Source organism: Engystomops pustulosus, chromosome 5, assembly GCF_040894005.1.
Source record: "Engystomops pustulosus chromosome 5, aEngPut4.maternal, whole genome shotgun sequence".
NCBI lineage: Eukaryota > Metazoa > Chordata > Amphibia > Anura > Leptodactylidae > Engystomops > Engystomops pustulosus.
The window spans coordinates 154,907,947-154,921,533 of NC_092415.1; the positions used below are offsets into that span (position 1 = coordinate 154,907,947).

The following is a 13,587-nucleotide window of genomic DNA, read 5'->3' on the forward strand; positions in this document are numbered from 1 at the left end:
GGCACACTTACTAAGGGTCCGCAGAACGCATTTCTGTCCGGTTTCCCGACTATTTCCATTTTGCACCGCATTTAACAGGGATTTTTGGCGCACGCGATCGGATTTTGGTGCAATTGCGCCGACTTTCATGCAACACAAATTGGGGGGCGTGGCCGTCAGACAACCCAACTGATTCGGACTAAGCACGGGATCTAAAATTCAAATTGTGTCACAAGACATGCACTCACATACACCGGGAAGAAGATGGTGAACTCCGGCGGACCTGAGCGGGGAAGTGACACATGCAGGATATCACGTGCACGATCTTGGTGAACCGCGCCGGACTTCCTCGTCGGACAGTCCGGATCAGGGATTGCGACGGGGCGTGGTAAATAAATGTGCCCCAATGTGTAGTATTCTCTGCCTGGTTCTAGCTCTGTTAAGCTGATCAGTTGGTGTGCAAGAAATGGACATGGATCAATCTGCTATTGATAACTCAAAGGAAGGTCTGGAAAAATCCTGACTCCATAAAAATATATTAGCCGCAGTACTGTATGTTATCTTCAGCTGCAGATTTCCCCATAAAAGTATGTCATCCATGGACATTCTTATAACAGTGTGCCATCGATAAACATCCCTATAACAGTGTGTCATCCATGGACATCCCTATAACAGTTTGCCATCGATAAACATCCCTATAACAGTGTGTCATCCATGGATATCCCTATAACAGTGTGTCATCCGTGGACATCCCTATAACAGTTTGCCATCCGTGGACATCCCTATAACAGTGTGACATCCATGGGCATCCCTATAACAGTGTTCCTTCCGTGGACATCCATATAACAGTGTGTCATCCATGGACATCCCTATAACAGTGTGCCATACGTGGACATCCCTATAACAGTGTTCCTTCCACAGACATTCCTATAACAGCGTGTCATCCATGGATATCCCTATAACAGTGTGCCATCCATGGGCATCCCTATAACAGCATGTCTTCCGTGGACATCCCTATAACAGCGTGTCTTCCGTGGACATCCCTATAACAGTGTGCCATCGATAAACATCCCTATAACAGTGTGTCATCCATGGACATCCCTATAACAGTGTGCCATCCATGGGCATCCCTATAACAGCATGTCTTCTGTGGACATCCCTATAACAGTGTGCCATCGATAAACATCCCTATAACAGTGTGTCATCCATGGATATCCCTATAACAGTGTGTCATCCGTGGACATCCCTATAACAGTTTGCCATCGATAAACATCCCTATAACAGTGTGTCATCCATGGATATCCTTATAACAGTGTGTCATCCGTGGACATCCCTATAACAGTTTGCCATCCGTGGACATCCCTATAACAGTGTGACATCCATGGGCATCCCTATAACAGTGTTCCTTCCGTGGACATCCATATAACAGTGTGTCATCCATGGACATCCCTATAACAGTGTGTCATCCATGGACATCCCTATAACAGTGTGCCATCCGTGGACATCCCTATAACAGTGTTTCTTCCACAGACATTCCTATAACAGCGTGTCATCCATGGATATCCCTATAACAGTGTGCCATCCATGGGCATCCCTATAACAGCATGTCTTCCGTGGACATCCCTATAACAGCGTGTCTTCCGTGGACATCCCTATAACAGTGTGCCATCGATAAACATCCCGATAACAGTGTGTCATCCATGGACATCCCTATAACAGTGTGTCATCCGTGGACATCCCTATAACAGTGTTCCTTCCATGGACATCCATATAACAGTGTGTCATCCATGGACATCCCTATAACAGTGTGTCATCCATGGTCATCCCTATAACAGCGTGTTATCCATAGACATCCCTATAACAGCGTGTCATCCATGGACATCCCTATAACAGTGTGCCATCCATGGACATCCCTATAACAGTGTGTCATCCATGGACATCCCTATAACAGTGTGTCATCCGTGGACATCCCTATAACAGTGTGACATCCATGGACATCCCTATAACATTGTGTCGTTCACAGATTCCCACGATAGCAAGTTATATGGGTTAGCAATGTGAGTTCTTGTATAGTGATATTATACAGTAATTGGCACTGGCTATGTGCTAAATTGCCTTTATGTTCCACTTTATTTTCCTTTAGCGAGCTGAATAGCAGGACCAATTAAAGCCAAATTCTCTGCAGTCTGCTATGAGGATCAGGTGGATCTTGTATGTCGGCTGATGAGGTCTGTGTCCACGGCTGCTTTTAAGTCTGGACCCAGTGTGTACATAATTCAGATATATGAATATAAATATCAAATTTCCAACCACAAATCCTCTACTTCCGGCTTCTCCAGGGCCCCCTTTCTCTCCAGGATCGCCAGGTTCCCCCTGCAGAGAAAAGAGTTTTTATTTATTGGATTTTGTTTCGCACATTACATTGATGAGAGAATACACTGAAGAATCATATAAGAAGAAACGACTGACCACAATTAGTTAGTATCACAAAAATTTGTCCTTTATCTTGTTTAAAATTTACAATACAAGCCATGGAATAGAAAAATTAATTTTTAGAAGTAATACCTCTTAGCAAGGTTTGCAATGTCCATATCTTTATCGTGGCTTGTGTTAAAGACAATTCCTGGTGGAGGTTTCACTGATCCGTGGCTTGTGGAGACCATTCACAGGCTGCTGGTGACATATCTGATGAAGGAGGCATGACCTCCAAAATGTCACGAACTATGTGAGCGCCTTCTCTGTTACATGCTGCGAATGGCTAGAGTTACCTTGCTACCACCAAACCAAATACCATTTCCCTGAAAATAAGACACCCCCCCAAAAATAAGACCTAGAACAATTATTTCAAGCTTAGAAATATAAGGCTTCCCCTGAAAATAAGACCTACCGGCAGTCATTGCATTGCTACTACATTGCAAGAGGCTGCAACATAGGTTATAAATTCATTGGATAAATAAATAACTTTTGCAGTGCAAATGTGCTACAAGAAGCTACTTGGACAAGAAGGGTTAATTTAAGGAAATTTCTTTTGCTTAAGAGAGAGATTGGGACCAATTATTCCAATAGAAATGGAGTACCATAGATTGTCGTATATGGAAATAGAGTCACAAGAAATTCTTGTTCATGGAAAAATAAGACATCCCCTAAAATTAAAACCTAGTGTATATTTTGGAGCAAAAAGTAATATAAGACACTGTCAGTTTGACATATAGTCTCCTAAAGTACAAATGCAGCAAGACAGCCCATAAATATAGTTATAAGAAGTACAACAGGGTAGTTGCTAAGATTTCAAGTGGTTTCCCACCAATTATGTTTTCTAAAGTAGCTTATCCATAGTGTATTTAGTGAGGGTAGATGAGAATACCCTGACGCGCGTTTCGCGTGTCACCGCTTCCTCAGGGCCCCCTAGCTACCTTTCTACCAGCAGTCTGTGATTGGTCTCCACAAGCCATGGATCAGTGAAACCTCCACCGGTAATTGTCTTTAACACAACCCAGGATAAAGATATGGACATTGCAAACCTTGCTTTTTTCTATTCTATGGCTTGTATTGTAAATTTTAAACAAGATAAAGGACAAATGTAACTAATTGTGGTCAGTCGGTTCTTAAAGGCATCGTTGGACAGTGAAAGGAGTCCAGCACTAATCATACAGTATATGTATTTTAAAAAGAACATTCCGAACTTTTGTACAGTTACACTGCAGAATCATCATGCCATCTTTTACTCCTTAACTGACCTTTTTTCCTATTTTCCCTGCATTTCCACGGTCTCCTGCACTGCCTGGAGGACCAAACGGACCCTTTGTAAAAGACAAATTTTTGAGTAAGAAGCGTTATTGTTATTTCTTATATCCACAATGAACTCAAATAATAGATTATTCTCGGCTTTCTTACCTGAATGCCATCTAGTCCATTCATTCCTATATCTCCTTTAGTGCCTGGGATTCCTGCTACTCCCTATGGACGAAACTGTTACTTATAATACAGATGAAATATTTCTACTACAGAAATGGTTTAAACTTTATATTTATTAATATACATGTAGAAAGCCAGTCACATTTTGACTTCAGTGGCTTTCCATGAGAGGTCTTTAGTTTAAAAATCCTGAAAAATCCACTTAAAGCTTTCTCCAAGTTTTTTAAAAAAGTAATTGCTTGTTCTCGCAGCATATGTTCACTTTTTTACATTTCTGGAAAGGTTTTACAGATGCATGACTGCCAATAAGGGAACTCCGTGGTCACAGATTCAGAAACATATCCAGTCACCTTCAAGAAGGTGGCTGGATAGTGCAGGAAATGGGAGCCAAAGCCAAAGTTTTTCTCTTCCCCTACCCCAGCCCACAGGGATTTTCCATTTAAACCGGGCGTTTCCTAGTGTACCAGAATGAAAGTTTGCATGGCGGCGGTCGAGTCTCACTCACAGTGCATGACCAAAATCTTCAGTCGCACATGCACAACCCTACTAAGACTGTTCTAGTTGCCCACAGAAACCAATCAGACCTCAGCTTAAGTTTTATAAACAACTGTGGGAAAGTGAAAGCTGAGCTCTGACAGGCTGCCAGTCAGCTCTAAGAGACTTATGATAAATCTCCCCCACAGAGTCTTTTCTTACTGAGACTCCAAAATTCAAAATAACCTTATCAGTATGGAGGAATGACCAGTTCACTCAATACAATGGAAGCTTCAATTTTGCAGGGAACAGAACCTAAAGGTTCTGAAGGGGATTTCCATAGTGTCAAAAATAAATGAAAAGAAAACTTTTGATAAATGTATACAATTATATATATATATATATAAATATATATATATACATATATAAATTTTCTGTGAAATTAGAGGCTAACTGGTCTGCAACAAATAGTGTTATGACTAGGGGAAAAAACAGGTCAGTGATAACCAAAATGGACCCACTTCCTGTTGTGTCTCAGACACTAGTGCTTTCACTTATTAAATTAAATTTTACTTATGAAATGATTAATGTTTTTGACATTTTTTAATTTGGCATAGAAATCAACTTTAAAAAGCTTTCATTAAATAAGAAGTTTTGGTCTTGTCCTCCATACAGTTCAACCTCTGGTGCCGAAGGGCAGACAGCAGAGCTGACTCCCAACTGGCCAGCTGTAAACAATATTGTGGTCGTTTAATAAAAATGGTAAAACTTAGGAATATTAGTCTGGAAAGCTCATGGTAAACGTGGCAAGGTGTAAAGTAGGTTTTTTACATTTTTTTTTCCTTTAAGTCATAATAACCTTGGATAAGATATTACGAATAATAATATCCAGGTTCTTCATCAGTAACCAGGCCATATTCTTTACTGCTGTGACAATCTGTGTGTCCAGGACTGCCTTCCTATTAGGTGAGATCATTTCCAAGTAAAGATAACCATGTGCATCTGTGTGGGAACCTTTATCTTTTTTTTTAATCGGTTTTCAGTTCAGAATCTATCCAACTTAATAACATCACATCTTTTGCAACATAAATTAGAACAGAAATCAATTTCCTTGTCCTTTCTTTCCACAGTGTTTTGCCCATATCCCAGCAATATGTGTCAACCTAAAAAGTTTCTGCTTCACTTACATAAGTTTCACTTACATTACCAACACAATGGGGCAGATTTACTTACCCGGTCCATTCGCGATCCAGCGGCGCGTTCTCTGCTCTGGATTCGGGTCCGGCCGGGATTTATCAAGGTAGTTCCTCCGCCGTCCACCAGGTGGCACTGCTGCGCTGAAAAGCATCGGAACGCGCTGGAGTTCACCGGCTTGGGCTGAGTGAAGGTAAGTGCAAGCTCCGCGACAGATTTTTTGTTTTAAATGCGGCGGTTTGTCAGAATCCGTCGGGTTTTCGTTCGGCCACGCCCCCCGATTTCCGTCGCATGCATGCCAGCGCCGATGCGCCACAATTCGATCACGTGCGCCAAATTCCCAGGGCAATTCAGGGAGAATCGGCGCAAATTGGAAATATTCAGGTAACACGTCGGGAAACCGCGAATCGGGCCCTTAGTAAATGACCCCCAATATATAGGAAATATATAACTATGTAAAACATATTCCATTAAAAAACCAATGAATAGGTTTTGTAGCCAACCTTTTTTTATAATCACATGCTGCACTTTAGAAGTAATCACTTCTATATAGAGATTCACAGGTTTATTCGCATAATTACAGAGATCAATAGGATTATATTTTATTATTTCCTGTGTAATATAATAATTGTGGATCACTTTTTGGTTAAACATCATGTGGTGCCATTCTTCTCTTAGATACGCAGCTAGATACACACTTCCTGGGGTATTTATCATACACTGCATCGGTGTATGATAGCCCTGCCGACCCTCTGGCATAACCAGATACAACAAGAGGCTTCTTCCTCTTAATGTATCCAGCGGGTGGCTGCACAGTGGCTTATTTGAATGCTAGATCCTGGCTGACGCAGAAATAAGCAAAGCCAGCAACTTCTTACGTTTGAGAAATCGCTATCTGCAGCAAGTGCGCTGGCACGGGGACAGGAACACCCCGCATGGCTTACTCCCCCCATGGCTGAGCCTTCTTTCACCCTTCCTTGTTGTGGAGGTAGTGTAAAGGGGAAAATAATAATAATTCTAATAATAATAATTCTTTATTTATATAGCGCCTACAGATTACGCAGTGCTGCACAAAGCTAGCCAGATTGGTCCCTGTCCCCTTGGGGCTCACAATCTAATCAACCTACCAGTATGTTTTTGGGGTGTGGGAGGAAACCCACGCCAACACGGAGAGAACATACAAACTCTTCGCAGTCCCTGGGTGGGACTTGAACTCAGGACCCCAGCACTGCAAGGCTGTAGTGCTACCCACTCAATCACAAGAGCTAGCAATACGCTAGCATGCCACTTTTATGGTGTAGAAGTCCTGATAACTACCCCCTTTCAAGTGAGAAATCCACTTGAATTAATTATTTCTATGAATATTAGCAGAATGGTACAATGCAGAGTTAAGCCTCATGCACATGACTGTATGGGGGCCAGTACTATGACTGCACAATTTACAGCCATATCATAGAGGTCTATGATACCCGGTCACAGTGCGATGGCGCCTTGTGAAATATGGTACATGTCTTATATTCTTCAGACTTGTGGCGGCGGTGCCCAATTTTCTATGGATTGGGGAGGAGTGAGGAACACTTATCCCTCCTCCAACCATCCATGTGCATGAAGCCTTAAGAAAAGATGATCCCACATTGTTATCTCATGGTATTTCATGAGAAATTAACCTATTTATCAAAATAATTACTATTTAAAATTAAGAACAATATGACTGTATTTACCTGTGGACCCCTAAATCCTTGTTCTCCTGCAGCACCTTGCACGCCTGGATCCCCATTATTTCCCTGCAGACATATACACAGTACAATAAAATCATAATCTTTCATTGATAAATTAAAATATATATTGGCTGAGTAATCTGCTGTAATCATACCTGTGGTCCTGGAGAGCCTCTTCTACCAGGAAGACTCTAAAGAAACAAAATAAGAGGATAAAACTTATTCTACAAGACAGTAAATGAATGTAAAGTGTGGACTTTCATACTTGATAGTCTAGAGGGCATATAATAATTAAATAATAATTCTTTATTTATATAGTGCACACAGATTATGCAGCACTGTACAGCATTTGCCACATTGGCCCTGTTCCCATGGGGCTCACAATCTAATCAATCTACCAGTGGGTTTTGTAGTGTGGGAGGAAACCAGATGACCTGGAGGAAACCCACACAAACATGGAGAGAACATACAAACTTTTTACAGATGTTGATCTAGGTGGGACTAGAACCCAGGACCCCAGTGCTCTAATGCTAACCATGTTTACCAACGTGTGTTTAATTCATACCAGGTCTGTTTTGTCCATTCATTTGACATTTTTATAAGATTTAATGTGCATGAACTAATAATTTTATCAGTGTTTTCTTTTTTTCTATGTATGTTGAGGTTATTTAGCTGCCACATAACCTACTGTGATACTATAGATTGCCTTGTGTTGTATACAAAACGCATCCATATGTGGTATAACGAGACTATATATGTTTATTAGTATATTTGTATGAATTAAACACACGTTGGAAAACAGAATTCAGTAGTGCATGGAATGATAACAAATAACCCTAGAGCCTAAAAGTTAAATTTAAAGTAGTTACTGTCCTAACATTGCCGAAAGGCTTAAACTGATTGGGGCAGATTTACTTAACCAGTCCAGTCGCGATCCAGCGGCACGTTCTACGATGCTGATTCGGGTTCTGCCGGGATTCACTAAGGTCGTGCGCCCGATGTCCACTAGGTGTCGCTGCTGTGCTGAAGTCTGCCGGAATTCACCTCCTCCGTCTCGGTGTATGTGAGTGCTATTTTTGCAACACAATTTTTTTTTTCAATTCTGCTGTGTTTCCGAATCCGTCAGGTTTTCCGACGGCTGCGTCCCCCGATTTTTGTCGCGTGAAAGCCGGCGCCGATGCTCCACAATCGGATCGCGTGCACCAAAATCCTGGGCAATTTGGAAACGCGGCGGAAAAACATGTTTCTGACCCTTAGTAAATGTGCCCCATTGTGTTCCATTATGTTTATTTATGTCACAGTGAACAGCAATATTTTTTACTAAGCTACGCTTTGATCATACACAATTATGATAAATCACACACCGACCCATGAAAGGAGATGGGAATCTTAGTAACTGGGCCTCATTATTGAGGTTTACTTTAGTATTTTTATTGTGAATGTATTTTTTAAAGTGAGCACATTCTTAATAGAATATCTCAGTGCTCATAATACAGTAAAAATATAAAGTACTAGTAATACTAGTAATTTATGAGCAGTAGTAATGAGAAAATATATAGTGGTAGTAATACCTGCAATTTTTGCAATAATATTATATATTAATATTAATACAAAATATTACTATGAACAACAGAAGTAATACATATAGTAACAGTAGTGTGTATAAATATATAGGTAACCAATAGTAAATGACAACATAATTCTGAGTCTCTTACAGCACTTCCAGGTCCACCAGATGGTCCAGGTCTTCCTTCAAGTCCAGGATCACCCTCGAGAGGTGAAAAAAGGAAGATGGAGATGCACATTAGATACATTATGATTTATTTATCCACTAGTAATATTCATGAGAAAAAATGTTGTGTGCTATGTAGGGCTTTATGAAAGTCATGATGAAATTTCGATAGGGATGTTATTATTTGGATCAAGATAGATAATGGCTTCTATGGGGCGTTCAGAAGGAGCTTAAGTAAAAGTAAACTGTAAGTAAATTAAACATTTGTTACCATTTTTATATTATGGGATTGTAAATAGAGAAAGCTTTGGCCCATATGTTGTTTTCAAATAATTACAAATAATGTTCCAATGCCGATGAAAATGTATTTCCCTTGCTTAAATGGAGTCTACCAGTATTTTCGATCATACAAAGCTGTAGACTGTATTAGGCATACCTCTTTATGTTGTTACAATCTATAAATGTGAAAAATGGATTTACATAAGATTGTAGCTTGACTTGGAGCATTGGGGGAATCTACTCAAAATGCTGTGTCCTTTGATCTGTAAAACTTAACTTCTCCTCTGCTTCAGTATCTAATACTGCTTTTATTTATTGCAAATGGAAGGGACTCTGCTGGGTTCAGTGCAGAGATCTCAAACATAAGTGCACAAAGTGCAGCTACAATGCTGGAATATGGATGCATTTTTCATAGTCCTGCAGCTACACACTACACAGTGGTCTATAATGCAGATTTGTAGGTTTAAAACTGCTGGAAAACTCACTTTAAAGCCTACGACCCTGATCATTACCTATCATTCATTCCAACAATGTTAAAAGATCTGATAAAGTGCAATTGTCAAATAATGCTGTCAACATAAAAAAATGGGAATATTTTGAGAAGTCCAATATTTAGCAATTCTGTTTAATGCTATAAAGAAATATAAAAATAAAATAATCACCTCCATGCCTAATTCTCCTTTAGGGCCCGGAGGTCCTTGGATTGTGCTTTCTTTTCCAGGGTCACCCTGTGAGTAAAAGTGTATTCATACTAGATGAAAATTATCATTGACATTTTATATGCAGAGTTGTGGGATCCACTTATCTTTAACTAATGTAAATTTTTTTGATTTTTAATGGACATACTTACTGCAATGCCTTTCGGGCCTTCATAGCCCTTATGTCCTTTAGCTCCTATTAATCCGGTTCTCCCCTACAAAATTCAATAATATCTCAGTTTAATGCAGGATCAGACAGCTGCACTAGAGAATTACTCACATTTCATGGCCAAAGAAGGCATTAGCTTTACGGTCAGTTAAAAACAACATTAAAGTATTAATATTGCTGGAAAACCAAATAAAAAGAGCACATAATAGGTTTTCCTGGGGTGGAATGGTCCCCACACACATAGTAATGATTTGGGGGGTTTCTAATAAGCATTCTTTACAAACATGGCAGATAGGTTACAAAAGAAACCTTTATGGAAAAAAGCAGTACACCTACAACTGCTAATATGTACTGTCGCAAAAATAGACCATACCTCCCAACTTTTCCAGATGAATGAGAGGGAAATTTGTCCCTGTAAGTCACACCCTATTCAAGCCCCTAACCTCACCCTGGCCACGCCCTAAATCTGCTGAGGCCGCAGTGCAGCAGCAAGCATCATGTTACTGTGTGAGCACTGCAGTTCAGTCGGGAGTCAGGGAGTGCACCTTGCTGCACCATAACATTCCCCAACGTCATGTTGCATCAGCAAACACCCACGATGATGCATAATGCAGCCAACACCCACGATCGGTGCTGGCACCAGTTGCAAGTGTTAACCCTTTACATGCCACTGACAAAGCTGCTGGCGGCATGTAATAGCCAGAGTGCATGTTGTCATCAGGGAGCAGCAATGGGGGTCTTTAGACCGCAGAAGTCGTAATTTCTGAAGATCTGTTACAATGTGCCAGTTGCCAAATATAATTATATAGTCACTATTTCATATAGTTTTCTATAATTAATAATGAATGCTGTATAGATTAGAATATAAGTGCAGTTACAAGCATAATCATATCTATAATGTAGAGAACTGCAAATATCTTACTTGATCTCCTCCTTCACCCATTTGGCCTTTGATGCCTGAAGGTCCAGATCTACCCTGAAAAAGAAAGAGATATATGGGGACTACCGTAAGTCTTTTTAATTAAAAATAATAAAACTACAAGTATAATAAACAGCATACCTCTTCTCCATTAATTCCATCAAGCCCAGATTCTCCATCTTCATTCTACAAAAAAAGCAGAGCTATTACATAGTTCTGATCCTCATGTAGCCAGTAAAAAGACGCACAACAATGACAGTGCAGTTTTGTACTGCTTGACTATTTTGTATTTTCCGTCAAAATCTATTTAAAAAATCTTTTTTACCACAATTCAGGCATTCAGTTCTGCTCATGAGGACATGAGTTGTGGTAAAAAGAAAAAAATGATTTGTGATCAAGTTATACAGAGGCAGCTGGCCACACACAGACACCGAGTGACCCTTTCAATGAATGTAATCAGCCTGTGGACCTATGTCCACCAGGGCTAAGCTGCAAACCATGGCAGAAACCCAAGGATCAGCTTCACAATTCTCCTGGAGGTTTCACAGTAAATATATTACTAGTTTGTCAGGTACACTCATGGTATTTTTGAATCGCTTTTTTTAGATCTACTGTGAATTACATGTTTTTGGCAAAAATAATCTTTGGTTAAGAATTATCTATATAAATAAATACAGACCTTGTCTCCGGGAAAACCTCTGTTTCCCTAAAGAAAAAAAGTAGAACCATGTTATCAGTACAAATTAGGGTATGTTAGCCAAATGTAGAGAAAAGTTGGTAAATTCAAAAGTAAAAGTTCAGTCACTATATCTTTCCTTACTGTTTTCTCATATTGAATGAAAACTCAGGGAACTTAGTCATGGTTTGTACAGCATGAAAAAGTGGCAATTCAGACGCTGGAACCTTACAGTATATTGGGGCACATTTACTAAGATTGTCGGAAACTTCACTAAAAGGGCTCTTCCAATGTACAATGCTTGGTGCGACACATTCATTTAGAGTGTGCACCAGAAATCATGAATGAAGCTACCCTGCACTGGCCCGACAGAGTTCACCCACTCTAGCCAGCCACCCTTTAATTTGTGTCGCATGGGGCTAGCGCAGCTGCACCACAAAAGGGTAGCATGTGACATAATAGCAGCACAGATACTTCTTAAATACCTGTGCAAGCCGTTTTACCTAAAAGAATGTCCATCAGAAATGGGGCACAAAGCACTTAGTAATTGTGTCCCATTGTGTGCATTGTGTGGCGCTGGGGGAGGCACATCACGATTGGCGCACGATGCGACCAGTCATGATAAATCACACCCATTACATCTATTATATATGTCTAGCAATAGTCTCTCTCGAGGGGGTTACTTCCTGTTTGATCTCACTAAATGTTTATGAGGCTTTTTTGCTAATAGCCAACAAATGCTACCCTTAAGTTTTGGATAATCTACTGAACCAATCATAATTGCTTTCATGTCTTACTTTAATATCATGTGTTACCTTTTGTCCTCTGGTTCCTGCACATCCTTGGTCACCACGAACACCTGGTAGACCAGGCAATCCTCTATCACCCTTAATAAAAAATATAAAAATCCAAAATTACTTTCCGTATATTTATCTCAAATTAGCCAAAATCTAATTCTTAAGTTAAGACTGTAAATATATATGTTTCATATATCAGTTTAAATGAAGTTTAAATGAAGAAATTTGTAAAAAACAAAAGAAAATGAGATAGGAGCTTTTCATGAAAAATTTGTGTTTTGGAAGATAAGAGAAAGCTATATTTACCAACTTCTAGGACAACTGGAACAACAGTGGTTCAAACCAAATCTTTTCAAAAATGTAGCACAACTTCAGTAAATTGAGTCCTGGATGATTCACTCTTCTCTTATGTACATGATTCTGTGGTTTGTGTGCTAAATTATCTCATAAATAGGACAACACAGACTCACCTCCCTTCCTTGTTCTCCTGAATGGCCTTGATATCCTTTTAATCCAGTCGCTCCCTACATAAATGTGCAGAATGTAAATATATTCAAAGATTGCAGGTAATAGTCAAAAACATTTTTGGAGTTTTAACATGTCTGAGATACACTCACCGGCCACTTTATTAGGTACACCTGTCCAACTGCTCGTTAACACTTAATTTCTAATCAGCCAATCACATGGCGGCAACTCAGTGCATTTAGGCATGTAGACATGGTCAAGACAATCTCCTGCAGTTCAAACCGAGCATCAGTATGGGGAAGAAAGGTGATTTGAGTGCCTTTGAACGAGGCATGGTTGTTGTTGCCAGAAGGGCTGGTCTGAGTATTTCAGAAACTGATGATCTACTGGGATTTCACACACAACCATCTCTAGGGTTTACAGAGAATGGTCCGAAAAAGAAAAAACATCCAGTGAGCGGCAGTTCTGTGGGCGGAAATGCCTTGTTGATGCCAGAGGTAAGAGGAGAATGGGCAGACTGGTTCGAAAATAGAAAGGCAACAGTGACCCAAATCGCCACCGGTTACAACCAA

The 13,587-nt window shown here is 40.1% G+C and overlaps 1 protein-coding gene across 1 annotated transcript in view; it reads right to left on the reverse strand.

The window, feature by feature from the left end:
• Window positions 1-13,587, reverse strand: part of LOC140133380 (collagen alpha-6(VI) chain-like) — an 80,597-nt gene that overhangs the window by 26,752 nt on the left and 40,258 nt on the right. The window contains exons 14-26 of the mRNA XM_072153493.1: window positions 13,021-13,074; window positions 12,569-12,640; window positions 11,757-11,783; window positions 11,219-11,263; window positions 11,081-11,134; window positions 10,142-10,204; window positions 9,954-10,019; window positions 8,996-9,049; window positions 7,436-7,471; window positions 7,284-7,346; window positions 3,874-3,936; window positions 3,717-3,779; window positions 2,290-2,352 (exon numbers count right to left, since the gene is read on the reverse strand). Of these exons, the coding sequence (XP_072009594.1) occupies window positions 2,290-2,352; window positions 3,717-3,779; window positions 3,874-3,936; window positions 7,284-7,346; window positions 7,436-7,471; window positions 8,996-9,049; window positions 9,954-10,019; window positions 10,142-10,204; window positions 11,081-11,134; window positions 11,219-11,263; window positions 11,757-11,783; window positions 12,569-12,640; window positions 13,021-13,074 (723 nt within the window). The remainder of the gene's footprint in view (window positions 1-2,289; window positions 2,353-3,716; window positions 3,780-3,873; window positions 3,937-7,283; window positions 7,347-7,435; window positions 7,472-8,995; window positions 9,050-9,953; window positions 10,020-10,141; window positions 10,205-11,080; window positions 11,135-11,218; window positions 11,264-11,756; window positions 11,784-12,568; window positions 12,641-13,020; window positions 13,075-13,587) is intronic.